Source organism: Triticum aestivum, chromosome 7B (assembly GCF_018294505.1).
Source record: "Triticum aestivum cultivar Chinese Spring chromosome 7B, IWGSC CS RefSeq v2.1, whole genome shotgun sequence".
In the NCBI taxonomy this organism is placed as follows: domain Eukaryota; kingdom Viridiplantae; phylum Streptophyta; class Magnoliopsida; order Poales; family Poaceae; genus Triticum; species Triticum aestivum.
In genome coordinates, this window is record NC_057813.1 from 378,793,064 (window position 1) to 378,810,920 (window position 17,857).

At 48.7% G+C, this 17,857-nt stretch overlaps 1 protein-coding gene across 1 annotated transcript; it reads left to right on the forward strand.

Annotated features, from left to right (window-relative positions):
* The first annotated feature begins 14,822 nt into the window (after nucleotides 1–14,822).
* Nucleotides 14,823–16,639, forward strand: LOC123158913 (cytochrome P450 89A2). Its single transcript, XM_044576729.1, has one exon. It carries the CDS (start codon nucleotides 14,866–14,868, stop codon nucleotides 16,408–16,410), a length of 1,545 nt encoding a protein of 514 aa, XP_044432664.1. The 5' UTR covers nucleotides 14,823–14,865; the 3' UTR covers nucleotides 16,411–16,639.
* The last annotated feature ends 1,218 nt before the right edge of the window (nucleotides 16,640–17,857 follow it).

Sequence of the window (17,857 nt, forward strand, 5' to 3'; positions counted from 1 at the left end):
CATGTGGGAATGCCATTGCCAAACCTTACTCTCTTATCCTTCCCACTTCGACCACTTAAAAGATCTAGTGTGTGTGTTGTGGTACTCAGAAAGCTTGCAACAGAAAGTTACTGGGTACCCCGTGCACACGGGGTCCTTTGACCCCCGTGCGCACGGGGTACTGCGTAACTCTCTGAGTACCCCGTGCGCACGGGGTCTTTTCACCCCCGTGCGCATGGGGTACCATGAAAACTCTCTGAGTACCCCGTGCACATGGGGTCTTTTGACCCCCGTGCGCACGGGGTGATGTGAAAGTCTCTGAGTACCCCGTGCGCACGGGGTCCAACGGGCAGAAATCCCCACCGGCCAAGAACACTATATATATGCCCTTCTTCCACCTCCAACCCCCAACCCTAATGTCTTGTTGAGCTCCACCATTGCTACACCCCATTTTGCTCAATACTCTCAATCCCTCCACCCAAACTTGTTAAAACTTTGGGGATTGGGAGAGCAAGACCCGATCTACAACTTGACCAAACCAAATCACATTCCCCGCAACATTTCTTCCCCATTGACTTGTTACTCTTGGAGCTTGGGCTCCTAGGCGGCTAGAGGTTCCTCTGGAAGCTTCCTTGCTTGTGGTGTGCTCCGAAGAAGTTTGTAAAGGTGTGGTGGTCGCCTTCAAGACCAACCCCGAGTGATTCGAGGTTCATCCGTTGGGGGTGACTCAAAGGAGATTACGGTGAGCCTTCGGTGGCATTCCGCAAGCTTGGGCTCCGGCACCGCTCCAAACGGAGAGTAGCTCTTCCCCAAGGAAGAGTGAACTTCGGGATAAAATCGGCGTCCTCGTCTCACTTGTGGTTAATCCTTTCCTGCACCTTACTTTGTTGGTGTATGCTTGTTGGTGTGCTATTTAGTTTGTTACCTACCTTATTTCTCTTGGAGCTTGTTTGTCATATAGATTGCATTCACCTAGTTGCATATCTAGTGAACTCTATTTATCCGCGAAGCCTTAAAAACGACAAGAAAGATTAAAATTTGCAGTCTCCTATTCACCCCCGCCCTCTAGTCGACCATATCGATCCTTTCAATGTGACCTAAAGAATTGTCACAAGAAATCCTATGTAACATGGCATCACAACTAATAGACTCCACATGAGAATCATCATACTCATCATAAATGGGCGAAGCATCGCATGGGGAAACCATACTAGCATGAAGCATGGTACTAGGTGGATCAACATCATGCAAGCAATCAATGTCAAGAATGTCCACTAGTGGGACTAGAGCATCACCTTCACCTATGTTATCGTTTTCATTCCACTCAAGTGGGGTAGGTGAGGTGGCAAAGACCAAATGGTGGTCATCTTCATCTTGATGTAACCATGTGGGGGTGCATCATATTCCACCATGGCCATCGTTTTGTCCAAAGGGAGTTCAAAGTCGTCGAGGATCGGCGCGTCATCATAAATGGGACCTAGCACCAAATGAGAAGACACAATAGAGGTAGAGGTCAAGTTGTTAGAAAAGCAAATGGCCTCACAAGACCTATCAACTATGTCACTCTCTCTATGTGGTGGTTCACTCACTCCCTCAAAGTAAGTGCACTCAATCTCACGTATGGTGGAGTCACTCATCTCACTCAAGTGGTGGGGGTTGTGGCTCTCCTCACATGGAAAGCGGGGCAACTTGTCATATACGGGGATAGTGGTGAAGTCACTCTCACTCTCAATATGGTGGTAAAAGTCACCCAAGTCATCATACGTCGTCGTGGTCGAAGGGAAAATCCCATGCTCAACCATATCGTCGCCATCGCTGTGGATGAAGGCCGAAGATGGAACATCATCACTATCCTCCATGACCGAAGGAAAAATCCCATGCTCGATCATCTCGTCACCGTCGCCGTGGATGAAGGCCAAAGATGGCACATCATTACTCTTGCTTCCAAAGATGGAAGCATCGTTGCTCGCCTCCAAAGATTGGTCCTTGAGGGTCTCCGTAGTCGTACTCGCCGCCGCACCGTCTTGAAATAGATTCGAGGTAGACTCGGCATCATCAATGCCACAAAGAGGGATGGCGGTGAAGTCGAACTTGGGAGCATCGTCTTGGAACTCGTCTTGCTTGGACATCTTGGTGGTGCTATCCTCATGCTTGTTCTCATGGAGCTTGGTCGTTGCGAAGTGTGCTTGGGGTGGAGAAGCCTTGGCCTTCATGAGTTCCTGTTTCGCCTTGAGAGCACCAACGTTGTTGTCATCGAGGTATTTGTAGTTCTCGAGGAAGATAGTCTTGGAGATGTCGTTCTTCAATCCCATCAGGAAGTGGAACTTCATCGAAGTGGGGTCGCCCACGCCGGCTCGTCGCAAGGCATTCTTCATCTCCTTGAAGTACGCGTCGATGGACTTGGATCCTTGGATGGTGTTCTCCAATTGGCGTAGAAGTTGTTCTGTGTAGGTTGGAGGCATGAACTCTCGCTGCATAGCTCTCTTCGTCTTGGGCCAACTCATGTCGTAGCTCTTAGAAGGTGTGTGAAGCCACCAAGTTGACGCGTAGTCGTGGAAGTTCGTTGTGGCGCACTTGACTTGATCTTCGGGAGGGACTTGATGTAGCTTGAGGTAGTCGTCCATCAAGCGCTCCCACTCGAGATACTCCTCGGGTTCTTGTGTCCCATAGAAAGGAATCTCGTGGTCGGTGTCGAGGTTGTAGTAGCTCGTGGAAGTCGCGTACTTGAGCTTGGGGAGCTTCTCTTCAGCGTAGATGTTGGGGTGCTTGTTGGCGAAGATGACGTATGTCCGTAGGCGGAGATGCCTTGAAGTTTCTTGGCAAAGATGCCAAGGGAGATGGTGAATTCATTGAGCGGTTGTTGGTGCTGAGCTCTTAACCTTCATGTTCTTGTTGGTGATTGTGTTGATGCCGATGTGACCTTGCCGAAGATGGTAGCTTAGAAGCACATGCACTTGAGCGTCTTCTTGAAGATGAGGAAGATCTCTTGTAGGACTTGATGAGGGCTTTGATATCCTCCATTTGAGCTTGCATCTTGGCGTCGAAGTTGTTTTTCGTGGCATTGAACTCGTCGTTGTTGTAGACAGAAGGAGGTGTGCTTTGCCTATCCATCACAAGACTCGAGTAGAGGTGAGCAGGAAATGAGATAAACAATACCAAGTTACCTTTTCCCAAAGTTGAGGCTGTATCCTGTTTTCACTCAATGTGAAATGAAAGAATAGTGGAATTGGTACCGGACTTTATCACTCACACCTATCAAGTAAAGCTTATGGAGTAGCTTGGTGAGGATAGTGGCACAAAAATTTGATGCAAAATGTTAGCAAGAGCCAATAATGTTGAAAGAGATTCACAAATTCGCAAGTGAAACAAGTAGACCAATAGCAATGAATGGCACACGGAAACACACACAAGGATAGATAAATGGGGTTGTGCAACCAAGGAATGAGCACAAAATGTGGAATCCACGGAAAGCGCTCGTGTTGCACAACTCAAGAGAGACGCTAGCACGATTGCTCAATAGGCGGATAAGACACTTGTGCACAACCTATAAGATGCAAATGGATAAACTTTCTATCCCAAGTATGCTATGTACATATGTTCCGGTGCTTTAGCACAAGATGATCCAAGATGATCGGGTATGATACCATATGATGTATTGTGATGGTATGGCTATTGCTTACAAGCTCTTTGTTTACTCTTTTTCTTTGCTTAAAAGCTTATTCTCTTCTTTTTTGATATGGCCACCTTGCAAAATGCATAAACCAAGATAGCAAGTGTGTATATGCGGGAACAATCTTGTGACACAAGAGATGATATGATGATACCAATATGAGATGGTATGTATGCAATGGGAGGTATAGATCACTAATGTGCACAAGTAACGTTGCCGACAATACTCAAATGGCTAGTCTCGATAGGCAAGTAACGCAAAATGGGCTAGGGGTTATCAATGCAATTGCAAGGGGAATATACAATGGTGTCATCGAGGTTACCGTTCGTTGATGATGAGAGGCAGTGTTGTCGATGTTTACTTGTTCCTAATTAGCCGAAACACCTTAGGAAACAGAAAAACCACAACTCAAAATCTCAAGGACAGAAGTCAAATGGTGGCAGCGAAAAGCGATGGAAGTTTTGCACTTGGCAATGCGGAAGTGGAATGATGGGCTATACACGTGTTGGAGTTGAAGTTGCCGTCCCTAAGTAGTCGAATCACCTTAGAAGACACAAGCCACAACTCAAACAAGCTCAAATAAAATTGGGTTAACTTGGATTGTTGGAAGTGTATGGTGGTGGTTGATGAAGAAGTAACCGTCCCTAAGTAGCCGAAACACCTTAGGAGACTCGAATCACTACTTAAGCAACCACTAATGCTATGGAGATCAAAATGGATTAGGTTGCGGAAGGCTATGGTAGTTATACGGATGATATGGTGGAGGGCCTAGGCAAACTTGCCAAATTTCGAAAAATTTGATGGAGTAAAATGATGTTGAAAGTATTTTTGTGGGATGGGGGATTTCAATAGCTTCAAAACGAGCTAAAGAACGTCAAAATCGGAGTTCAGATGAATTAGTTATGGACGAAACAAAAATCAGCCGAAGTTGATATCTACAGGTGTCAGACGTCCGGAAATGGACGGATGTCCAGTCGGGCTTGGAAATGCATTGTTTTGGCTCAGGTTTGGAGTTCCGCTTGTCCGGTAAAGGCTGGACGTCCGGTGGGTCGGGGTCAATGCGGGATTTGAGCTCCGGGATGCGATTTTGGGCGGATTTTGGGGATTTTGGGGCCAAAATTGATGAGATTTCATGAATGAAAGATGGGGAAACTTGGGGAAATGCTAGATCCACTTGAAACCAAGAAAATCCATGGATCAAAATCAATAAAACATCATCAAACCAACAAATCACAAAAAAATTGGGGCTATTTTGGTGGGGATTTTCGAAATTTAGGACGAAATCAAGCAAAAGAAGGATAGAAAACGATGGGAGGGACTCCAAATATGCGATCAACGTGGCTCATGATACCATATGATACGGGGCTAACCTGGTGTAGGCCGATCTTTCACGATTGGAGTGGGTTCCCTCGAAGAACACGGGGAAGAACAGAGAGAAATCACAAGGGAAAACACTCAAGAACAAGTCTAATCACACATCCACTAGACAATCAAACACACAAGATCCACAAGGTACATGAACAACAAAAGGAAAGATACAAGGTAAAGTTCATCCCAAATCCAAAGGAGATGGGATCTTGATGATCTAGATAGATCCTTCCCCAAAGGGGTCTTGATATCCCTTGGGATCTTCTCCTAGGAGGTCTTGGCCTCCAATGGAGTAGTCTCTCTCTCTCTCTATCAAGAGGAGAAGGTGGGAGCAAAGCTCACATAAAAATGAGCTATCACTTTGCTAACCCTAACTAGGAGGAGGAGGAGGTCTATTTATAGTCTAAGTGCAAATGAGGGCGAAGTGAAAGGGTGCATGGGCCTTGGGCCCGAAACTGTGCACACACGGGAAGCGGACGTCCGGTCCTTACTGGTCGTCCAGTGGCTCGCGAGGGTCCGGACATCCGGTAGGGTTCGGACTTCCGCTATTTTCGTTCTGTTGAAGTGGTACCGGACGTCCGGAGACGGTCGGTCGTTCGGTCATCGGTCGACCGGTCTTGTACAGACGTCCAGCCGCAGTAGTGTGTGCAAGTTGGGGCTTCCAAGCCTCGGACATCCGGTCCCTACCGGTCGTCTGGCCGTTGTAGCTCTCATAGGCTGGTCCTTCGGGCTGGTGAAGACTCCAGGCGTCGGACGTCCGGTGGATGCCGGTCGTCCGAGCGCTATAGAGGGTCGGACGTCCGGTGGCTTCCGGTCTTCCGATCACTGTAGACTCCGCAACTCCTTCTTCCGTCTTTGCTTCCACGCTTCCCCCGCGGATGGTTGAAAGTGCAACTATCCCTAGGTGGTTTTGGTAATTCATAACAACATATAGCTCACTGAGCTAATGCTATTCCAAGACTATTATTTCAGGAAAGCTCAATGAATGGCATGGCATGGATGATGAAAGTGGATCCCTCAAAATACTAAGGACAAAGGATTGGCCAAGACTCTTCATTTTACATTTTAGTGATCCAAGATCACATTGAGTCTATAGGAAAAGCCAATACTAACTAGGAGGGATGAGGTGTTGCTTAATGAGCCTCTTGCTTCAAGTGCTTAGTGATATGCTCCAAAAACCCTCAACTACTTTCTCACATCCACATATGACCTAAACCCAAAGTCCAAAATCGGTCCCACCGATTCTTTCTATCCGGCGCCACCGAGTTCAAATGTCATAGCCACTGCCACAAACCCTAAGCAAATCGGTCTTACCGATAGGGATCTCGGTCTCACCGAGATGGGATTGTAATCTCTTTGTTTCCCTTCGTAACGTTTCGGTCTAACCGAAGTGAGCGATCGGTCCCACCGAGATTGCAATGTAAACTCCCTATTTCCCTTTCGTAACATTTCGGTCTCACCGAAATGAGCGAATCGGTCCCATCGAGTTTACCTGATCAACTCTTTGGAAAGATTATTACCAAAATCGGTCTCACCGAGTTTGTGTAATCGGTCTCATCGAGATTACATTATGCCCTAACCCTAACCATATTGGTCCTACCGAGTTGCATGTCGGTCCCACCGAAAACCCTAACGGTCACTAGGTTTATTAAATCGGTCGACCGAGTTTGTTGATTCGGTCCCACCGAGTTTGGTAAATTGTGTGTAATGGTTAGATTTTGTGTGGAGGCTATATATACCCCTCCACCTCCTCTTCATTCATTGAGAGAGCCATCAGAACAAACCTACACTTCCAACTTACCATTGCTGAGAGAGAACTACCTACTCATGTGTTGAGGCCAAGATATTCCATTCCTACCATATGAATCTTGATCTCTAGCCTTCCCCAAGTTGCTTTCCACTCAAATCTTCTTTCCACCAGATCCAAATCCCATGAGAGAGAGTTGAGTGTTGGGGAGACTGTCATTTGAAGCACAAGAGCAAGGGGTTCATCATCAACGCACCATTTGTTACTTCTTGGAGAGTGGTGTCTCCTAGATTGGCTAGGTGTCACTTGGGAGCCTCCGACAAGATTGTGGAGTTGAACCAAGGAGTTTGTAAGGGCAAGGAGATCGCCTACTTCGTGAAGATCTACCGCTAGTGAGGCAAGTCCTTCGTGGGCGACGACCATGGTGGGATAGACAAGGTTGCTTCTTCGTGGACCCTTCGTGGGTGGAGCCCTCCGTGGACTCGCGCAACCGTTACCCTTCGTGGGTTGAAGTCTCCATCAACGTGGATGTACGATAGCACCACCTATCGGAACCACGACAAAAACATCCATGTCTCCAATTGCGTTTGAATCCTCCAAACCCTTCCCTTTACATTCTCTCAAGTTGCATGCTTTAATTTCCGCTGCTCATATACTCTTTGCATGCTTGCTTGAATTGTGTGATGATTGCTTGACTTGTCCAAATATAGCTAAAATCTGCCAAAGTCTAAAATTGGGAAACTGTTAAGTTTTTAATTGGTCAAGTAGTCTAATCACCCCCCCTCTAGACATACTTCAAGGTCCTACAAGTGGATCAGAGCTTTGGTCTCCATTTGATTTGATTTCCATAGCTTTTGGTGGTCATAGCCTTGGTTTCACAACCTAGGAGAGTATGACGTCTAGCGAGGGAAATTATCACCGTAGAGGTCCTTACTTTGATGGTACTAATTTTGCTAGTTGGAAGCATAAGATGAAAATGCATATTCTCGGACATAACCCCGCCGTTTGGGCTATTGTGTGTATTGGCTTGCAAGGTGAATTCTTTTATGGAAGAGAGCCGAACCGTGAAGCTAGTGCGAAAGAATTGAAGATGTTGCAATACAGCGCTCAAGCTTGTGATATCCTCTTCAACGGATTGTGCCCCGAAGAATTCAACAAAATCAGCCGTCTTGAGAATGCAAAGGAAATTTGGGATACTTTGATTGATATGCATGAAGGTACCGACTCCGTCAAGGAATCCAAGTTGGATGTGCTCCAAAGTCAGCTTGACAAGTTCAAAATGAAGGATGGTGAAGGTGTCGCTGAAATGTACTCTAGGCTTGCTCTTATCACAAATGAGATTGCCGGCTTAGGGAGTGAAGAGATGACCGACAGATTCATCATCAAGAAGATCCTAAGAGCATTGGATGGAAAGTATGATACAGTGTGCACATTGATCCTAATGATGCCAAATTACAAAGATCTCAAGCCAACGGAAGTCACTGGAAGAATTGTTGCTCATGAGATGTCACTCAAGGACAAGGAGGAACTTCACAACAAGTCAAGTGGTGCTTACAAAGCCTCATGTGAAGCCCCCACATCATCAAGTGAGAAACAAACCTTCAATGAAGAATTGAGTTAATGGTGAAGAACTTCAACAAATTCTACAAGAGTAGAAGCAAAGAAAGAAGCTCTAAGTCAAGGTCCTACAATGACAAAAGATCTTCTAGTCGAGAGCGCAATTGCTACAATTGTGGGAGACTCGGACACTACTCCAATGAGTGTACGGCACCCTACAAAAGAAGAGAAGATTCTCCAAAAAGAAGAAGTAAAAGAGAAGAATCACCACCAAGAGAGAGGAGGAGTAGAGATGATCGTTATGAACAAAGACCCTCATGGAGAAGAAAAGATTCGGAAAGGAAGGACAAGTCATCAAGGAGCTACACAAAACAAAGACATCAAGCTCATGTTGGTGAATGGGTATCCGGCTCCGACTCCGACAATCACTCTGAGAGAAGCTATCACTCCGACTCCAAATATACTCAAGATGAAGGTGTTGCCGGTCTAGCACTTGTGTCAACCAACTCCTATGACATATTTAACTCACCAAATGAAGGAATTGGAAGATGCTTCATGGCCAAAGGTCCAAAGGTAACACACCCCGAGTATGTTGATTTCAATAGTGATGAAGATGACTTGCTAGGTGATGATGATTTACTTGTTGACAACTCTAGTGATGAATACTATGATGAAACGTCAATTAATCATGCTAATCAAGATAAAACGAATGACAATGATAAGGAGAAGATTGAGCTTCTCACTAAAGAACTAAACACTCTTAAGTTAGCTCATGAAACTATCTTCGAAGATCATCAAGAACTTTTAAGGGATCATGAAAAGTTACGCTTTGAAAAGCTCAATCTTGAGCAAGAGCATGAGTTCTTAAAGGCAATCAATGATGATCTCCATAAGAAAAGTTCTTCTTACATTGCCAAGCGTTTACTCTTATCTACTTCCATGCCTCAAGTCAAGTCTAGTAACAAGTACAAGAAAGATCCTTCCTCTAGTAGTAACAATAATAATGCTAAATCCAATATTGTTGCTTCTAGTAGTTCTCTTGATTCCACTAATGATTCTCTTAGCCAAGTTACACTTGAGCAAGAAAATAGCTTATTGAAGGGAATTATAGAGAAATGTGTATACAAGAGTCTTGCCGGGAGTAAGCAATTCGAGGAAATTGTACGCAAGCAAGGAAGGCACCGGAAGAATCAAGGTGTTGGTTTTGAATGAAAGTTCAATGCCAATGGAGTTGAGTGGGAAGAAGATCAATACCCCAAGACGAAGTTTGTTCCTCAACAAGAGAAGTATGATCCTACTTCCTTCAAGGGAACACAAGCACAAGATGATCTTCCACCACAAGAGGAGATTGATGCATTTGAAGAAGCACCTAAGGCCTTGGTCAAGTGGATTCCCAAGACTACGTCAAGTTCTACTTCATCAAGTACAACTACAACTCCAAGGATTCCCATCAAGATGATGTGGATCCCGAAGAAGAAGAACTAGAGAGTTCTTGAGGGTGACTCCACCAACATTCTTCACTCATATCATTATGGCAAGGACAAGTGCAATCAACTTCCACATCTTGCACTAGTTCAAGGAGTCACAAACCCTCAAGTTGGTAAGGCAAGGGACAAGGTAATCTAATGATTTCATGGACATCATCTTGTGTGTGCATCACTCTATGTCTATGGATATCCTTGTTTGTTCCTTGTGGGACTAACCCATGTAGGTATGTTGAAAGTGCAACTCACTCCAAAGGATTGCTCCAAATGATCTACATCAACATTGAGCGTCCACATCTTCAACACCTACATGAAGTCATCATCGACAAAACCCAAGGTTAGTTCATCCCTCTAAGGGGGAATCTCACATCTAGGGGGAGCTTAACTCTAAGAATTGAGTCAAAGCAACTCTAATGGTGTGAACACATCAATGCATTATGTAAAAGTGGTAACCCCACTTGAGCTTAAACGATGAGTATGACCTATGATCAAATGTTCCCATTTGACTCCAAAGTCAATATACTCATATATAGATGACCTAGTCATCGCCAATTGTTTGATAGATGCTAGAATTGGTTGTGCATGCTTTGCCACATATTTCATTTGCCATTTTATTGTGTGAGCATGTTGGTTGCATATTTTACTCATTCAAGGACATCCACTTGTTGCTTTGATTGATTGGCTTCTTTTTCTTTGGCCAAGTGGATGGACAAGAATGCCTAAGAACCTTCTCTAGCTACCTATGCTTTTCTCATCTCAAACTCTATTCATGCTACATCACAAAATTTGATCAAGTCAGATTCGAACCACTCTGTGTGAGGAGCACTCGGAGTCCCCGATTCGTCATAGACTTAAACTTCCAAAACTTCTTTGTGATTCTCGGTCTAACCGATTCCTCCATTTCGGTCCTACCGAGATCACTAAGTCGATCTAGGTTTTCAATCTCGGTGCAACCGATTTGAACTTTTCGGTCACACCGAGTTGCTGTAACTGTATACAGTTATACATCTCGGTGCCACCAAGTCGTTCCACTCAGTCACACCGACAGTGTTGGGCTATATATACTCATGGGCAAAAATTTGGAAAATTTTCTCCAAACCTCTTTGCCCGCGCATAGCTCGCTCTGCCTCCAGGGTCTCCGGATCGTCTCCTCATCGCCAGCCGCCTCCTGTCGCTGGTCTCCGCCGCCGTTAACGGAATTCACCCCCGCCGTTGCCCCCGTAGCGAGTTCATCGCCAAGCTAGGGTATGGACTCGATCACAGTGCTATCCCCGTCCGATTCCTAGCACATTGTGTTCATTATGATTCTTGCCACGATTGAGACACTCCTATCTAGTCAATACAATCCTTAGAATAGAAGCGATTTGAAAATTTAGGGTTAGGTTTCCGCCGAAACCATCTCGGACCCACCGGGTTGAAAAACTCGGTCCCATCGATTTGGCTAACGCCATTGCACTAGTAACTCTCGGTCTGACCGAGAATTGCTAATAGGTGTGACCGATTTTAAAACTTTGTGAAACCCTAGCAGTCTTGGTGCCACCAAACTGTGACTCGGTCCGACCGAGTTCACCAGTTTAGGTTCCAAAACTGCTTCGGTATCACCGAGTTTGAAAATCGGTTGATCCAAAATGCTTTCTGTGGAAAACTAAAACTAAGTTTTTGAATCATTCTTTTGCAAAAACTCTGCATTTTGTGATGCTCATCCATTCTATCTCATCTATAACTATTCACAGGGTCAGCAGTCAGTGTTTGCAGCATGTCAGACCAAAGTGATAGTCAGAACAAGTCAGAAGAGCACAATCACATGAGTGAGGGCACTAGTCCCTCTAGCACTTCAGATGATGGCAGCAGGAGCACCCCAAGCAATTTGCCTAAAGCTGCCACCAGGACAAGGAAGAAGAGAACCTCAGAATCTGAGGATGAGGATTATATGGCAGAACAAGATGAGGCTACTTCCAAGAAGGTAGTGCTCAAAAAGGAGTATGCCTCAGCAAAGAACACAAAGCCTGGACTCAATAGGAAGGTCCCTGCCAAGAGGACACCTATGCTCAAGGTCAGAGGATCAACTCAAGTACCTGAAAAGCCTGATCCCAAAGAGGCACCTGCAAGAAGAGTTACAACCTCCAAACCCAAGAAGGTTCCCACTGGAGAAACTATGAAGTTTACCATTGAGTCAGAAGATGAAGCTGCTGGTCAAGATAAGAAGAAGAAGAAGAGAGCCAGAACCACTACTGCTAAGGTTCTTGGCAACCCCTCTATGAGGAGAGACTCTGAAGAAGAGGAAGAAGAGGTTGCTGCTCCAGCACCCAAGGCACAAAAGCTGATGGGTGATGCTATAAAGTCAGGGGCTACAACATCAAAGCCCAAGGAAGCACCCAAAGCTGCCCTCAAGCCCAAGATTGCACCAAAGAGGAATACCAGGAGTATTCCAGCTGCTGAGAAAAACAAGGCCCCAGTGCCAGAAGTTGCTGATGAGGAAGATGATGAAGGGCAAGTCGTGAGGAAGCTAAAGCCCAAGATTCCAGACAACAATGATGCTCATCCCATGGCTGAGAACATGAAGTTAAGAAAGGATGCAGGACTCAGACTGTGGAGGCTGTCAGATCCATATGCTATCAGGAGAAGGACTGTTGTTGATTACAGGTTCCACACTAAGGAACAGCAGGATTTCTATGAGACAGTGCTGTTGGACAAGAAACCTATAGTGTGTGATATGAGGTGGGTCGACTGGACCTAGATGAAGGAGAATGAAGAACACTATCCTGGAGTGTAAGACAGTTTCATTGCTTGTGGAGTTGCAGACTTTGTTGGGCAGAAGCTCACAAAGTGGAATGATGAGCTCATTATGCAATTCTACTCCACAGCACACTTCTATCCAGATGGCAGGATAGTTTGGATGTCTGAAGGTACAAGGTACTAGTCAACCATTGAGGAATGGGCAAATATGATCAATGCCCCAAAGGAGAGTGAAGATGACTTGAATGTCTATGCCAAGAAGAAGATGGATCACAATACCATGGCTCATATGTATAAGGAAATCCCAGATGCTGCAGTTGAGACACATAAGTTTGGGTTAGTTCATTTTCTTCTGTCAGGGCTGCCAACGATTGACTGGATCCTAAGGCACACTCTATTGCCCAAATTAGGTGACCACAACATGATTAGAGGGCATGCTATCAACTTGCTACACTTGTTTGATTAGAGGGTAGAGCTTCGCCTGCTCCACCTTCATCACGCGCAGGTCAGCCTCCTTCAATGCATGCGCCTGCGATGCCGTGACGCCGGTCTCGAAGAAGAGGCGCTCGTACTCGAGCTCGCGCCGGATGCGCTCTTCAATCTCTTCCTGCTCCCTCGCCGATGTGCTCGAGGAGCTCCTCCTGCCCCGGGGGGAGTTAGTCCTCAGGCCCGATGACGCCTCGGCGCGGCGGCACATCGGGCACGGCCTCCTCCGGCCCCCTCTTCACCGGAACGAGCGAGCTCGATGCGCCCGTGGATGAGCACCCTGCGGACCCGTGGCCGGATGACCTCGTCGCGGACCAGTTGCCGGAGGAGGCGCGGTGGCGACGGGCGAGCTTGAGATCGAAGTCCTCGAGCTCGCGGCGGTTGAATGCCGGCGGCGGCCGAGCACCTTGGTTGATCCACCGATGCGCCCCCCGCTTGCGCGCGCCGCCAGATCTGGCGCGGCGGCAGCGCTCCGCCTCATCCCCCGAGTCATCCATGGCGGTCGAAGGCTCGTCGGCGATGACAAATGCGGCGGTGCGGTGGGGAATTGGAGGGGAACGCGGCGGCGGGGGGATAGGGTTTCGACCCACATCTGCCCCGCAAACCCGCAGTTATACTGGCTCGGGGGTTGCGTTTGCTGGCTGCGGCAAAAATATTTACGGGCCGGACACCGATGCGTGCTCTGGTCTGGCCAGAAAAATGGGTCGAGCCCGTATAATCGTCGGAATTATGCGGGTTTGCACCGAATGCGGGGTCTGCTAGAGTTGCTCTAAGTTCATTGTTTGTGAGGACAAAGGAAATGGAGCAAAGGGTTTTGATGTGGCATTGTATGGTTTTGGTTAGGAAGGTGCGGTTGTCGCACGATGCAATTGTAACATTTAGCATTTCGTGACATTAGTAAATCGCTTTCGTTCTCGTACTCAATGAGGAACTCTTCAAAGCAACAAAGTGTTAGCAATTCAGTAAGCAATTTCTGTCTAAGAGCACTATTGACATTTCAGCACACAATTCAATACCACAATCAAGTTGCAATCTTAGAAAAAACTTGATGGCAGATTTCGTGGGCACTTTCCAGAATCTTGATTCTAGATAATCCTGTGTGAAAAGAACTTGGCCCAAATGTTGACCTCAAAGGCCGGTAAAACCCATAGGGGTGTGTCCACAACCTCCACATTTTCCTCATTGCACTAGATCCATTGTTGCCCTCGAAGTTGAACTGATCAAAATTTGAAAATGTGGTATAAGTTGCCATCCCTGGGCAGAACTTCATCAGTTTTGCTATTAAGCATCATGAGGTTATCTCAAAGCTTAGCAACCCTGAATAAGAGGGTGTTTGTTTCCAAGGACTTATTGGTTTAGGGACTTAAAAAAGTCCCTATAAGTTCCATCTAAACCAAACAGGAGGGACTTATAGGGACTTAAAGTGGGCATTTGGGACTTATGAAATAAGACTCTCAAGGAGAGTCTTATAGGAACTTATAGTTATAATATGGTCTTATAGGACAAGACAAACATGTAGGGACTTTTTAGAGACTTGAGCTTATAAGTTGGGACTAAAAAAATTCTAAGACTTATGAATCAAACAGGGCCTAAAAAGAGCGAATTAGCAGATATGACATGCCTCACACAAGTGGAATTTGCTTGCTTTCATGCCGTCAACACTCACCACCGGCCGCTACAGTATCCCCGCAGATTATTTTCCCCGTGCACGCTGCGTGTCTCCGGTCCATGCCACCAACTTCCCACCGGCATTCAAACATTCCCGACCTTTTTCTTGCAGTACAAATGAAGCATCTCCACCGGAATCCTAGCGACCAGTCCGTCCCGCCGCCGCTGCCATGGAGGATTGGCTCTTCTACTCGCTCACCACCATGCTCTGCCTCCTCAGCTCGCTGCTGCTGCGGGCCCGGGCCCGCAGCCCGTCCCATTCCGCGACGCTGACGCCGCCGCTGCCTCCAGGTCCGGTGCCGCTGCCGGTTCTGGGCCCGCTGCTCCACCTGGCGCGTCGCGACTTCGACCTGGAGCCCGTGCTGCGGCGCCTCGCGCGGGCCTACGGCCCGGTCTACTCCTTCGCGCCATTGGGGCTGGCGCGGCCGATGATATTCGTCGCGGCGCGAGGCCCGGCCCACCGCGCCCTCGTCCAGCGTGGCGCCGCCTTCGCCTCCCGCCCGCGCGCCACCGCTCCCGCCGCCGCCGTGCTCACCAGCGGCGGCCGTAACGTCAGCTCCGCGCCGTATGGGCCCACCTGGCGCGTGCTCCGTCGCACCCTCGCCTCCGGCGTGCTCAACCCGGCCCGCCTCCGCGCCTTCGCCCCCGCCCGGCGCTGGGTGCTCGACGTCCTCCTCTCCCGCATCCGCTCCGGCGGCGGCGTCGTCGCCGTCATGGAGCCCTTCCAGTACGCCATGTTCTGCCTCCTGGTGTACATGTGCTTCGGCGGCGATCGCCTCGGCGATGCGCGCGTGAGGGACATCGAGGCGCTGCAGCGTGACCTCCTCGCCAACTTCCTCAGCTTCCAGGTCTTCTCCTTCCTCCCGCCGCTCACCAAGCTCGTCTTCCGCCGCCGGTGGAGCAAGCTCGTCTCGCTGCGCCGGCGGCAGGAGGAGCTCTTCGTCCCGCTCATCCGCGCCAGGAGGGAGGCCGGCGCTGGCGGCGACTGCTACGTGGATTCCCTGGTGAGGCTTGCCATCCCGGAGGATGGAGGGAGGGGGCTCACGGACGGCGAGATCGTCAGCCTCTGCTCCGAGTTCCTGAGCGCCGGGACCGACACCACTGCCACGGCGCTGCAGTGGATACTCGCGAACCTGGTCAAGAACCCGGCGATGCAGGACAGGCTAAGGGAGGAGGTCTCCACCGCCGTCGACGGCGAGCTGCGGGAGGAGGACCTGCAGGGGATGCCGTACCTCAAGGCCGTGGTGCTGGAGGGGCTGAGGCGGCACCCGCCGGGGCACTACGTGCTGCCGCACGCCGCGGCGGAGGAGACGACGCTGGACGGGTACCGCGTCCCGGCGGGCACGCCGGTAAACTTCGCGGTGGGCGACATCGGGCTGGACGAGGAGATCTGGACGGCGCCGTCGGAGTTCCGGCCGGAGCGGTTCCTGCCGGGCGGCGAGGGGGAGGACGTGGACCTCACCGGTAGCAAGGAGATCAAGATGATGCCGTTCGGCGCAGGCAGGAGGGTCTGCCCCGCCATGGCGCTGGCGCTGCTGCACCTCGAGTACTTCGTGGCCAACCTGGTGAGGGAGTTCGAGTGGCGGGAGGAGGCCGGCGAGGAGGTGGACCTCACCGAGAAGCTCGAGTTCACGGTTGTCATGAGGCGGCCGCTCAAGGCGAGGGCTGTGCCGCTGAGGCAAGGAAGGCCCATCGCTGCCACGGGCTCAGGTTGATCGACGGGGGCCAACCATCTTCTCCTTTCCCGAATGTTTAGTACAGTAGTAGTACATCGTAGCTTCTCGCTGCTCATGATCATATAAAGATGGTAATTAGGTTAAGCTTGTCTTCTTGTTTTTCTTAATTTGCTTTTGTTTGCTAATGAAATGTAATGTGTGTGGTTTTCTAATCTAAAGACGGATTAGAATGAAATCAATGAACGTACAGGAGAACTATAAACGTGTATCGTGGGAAGTAGTTTGAAGGAAGACGCCTCACAACAGGGGCGATCGGCTCATATATATATGACACGGTTACAAAGGCTTGGAAACCAAGAAACAATCTACAGGTATCAACAAGATATGGTAGGTACATGACATTTCCATCTATACAAGATCTACATACGTTAACATCCCCCCGCAGTCAGTGCATCGGTGGAGCGAATGCAAAGACTGTACCGAAAGTCCAAGAGCAACTGAGACGGTAGACCCTTCGTCATAATATCTGCAAACTGCTGCGAGGATGGCACATGAAGAACCCGAATCTGGCCGAGTGACACCTTTTCCCGAACAAAATGAATATCAATCTCGATATGCTTTGTACGACGATGCTGGACCGGGTTACAAGCCATGTAGACAGCGCTGGCATTATCTCAAAAAACAACTGTCGCGGTATGGACCGGACGGTGAAGCTCATGAAGAAGCTGACGGAGCCAACAACATTCCGCCACAACGTGAGCTACAGCACGATACTCGGCCTCAGTACTGGAGCGAGAAACCGTGGCCTGGCGTTTGGAGGACCAGGACACAAGGTTGTCGCCGAGATAGACACAATAGCCTGAAGTAGACCGGCGAGTGTCGGGACAGCCTGCCCAGTCGGCGTCCGAGTATGCAGTGAGAGACGTAGCAGGTGTGGAGTGCAACCAAAGACCCAAATCCAGTGTACCTTGGAGATACCGAAGAATCCGCTTAACCAAGTTGAGATGAGGTTCCCAAGGAGCATGCATGTAGAGGCAGGCTTGCTGCACTGCATGAGCAATATCCGGACGTGTCAGTGTCAGATACTGAAGGGCGCCTGCAAAACTGCGGTACTCAGTGGGATCGGAGACGAGCGGACCATCGTCGGCAGAAAGCTTGCAACGAGTGTCTATGGGAGTAGGACACAGGTTGCAATCTTGCATGCCGGCGCGCTGGAGAAGATCAATGGCATACTAGCGCTGTGACAACAACATCCCGGACGAGGAGCGAGTGACCGATATACCAAGGAAATATGAAAGATCCCCGAGATCGGTCATAGAGAACTCGTGATGCAGAAGGTCAGTGACATGCTGAAGAAGACTGGCGCTAGAGGCAGTGAGGATGATGTCGTCCACGTATAGAAGAAGGTAGGCCAGCTCGTCGCCCCGTTGGAGAACAAACATGGAGACATCACACTGAGATGCCACGAAACCGAGACAATGAGCAT

What these genes read in the sequence shown, in the direction of transcription:
- LOC123158913 (XM_044576729.1), top strand. Translation starts at nt 14,866, where the DNA reads ATGGAGGATTGGCTCTTCTACTCGCTCACCACCATGCTCTGCCTCCTC.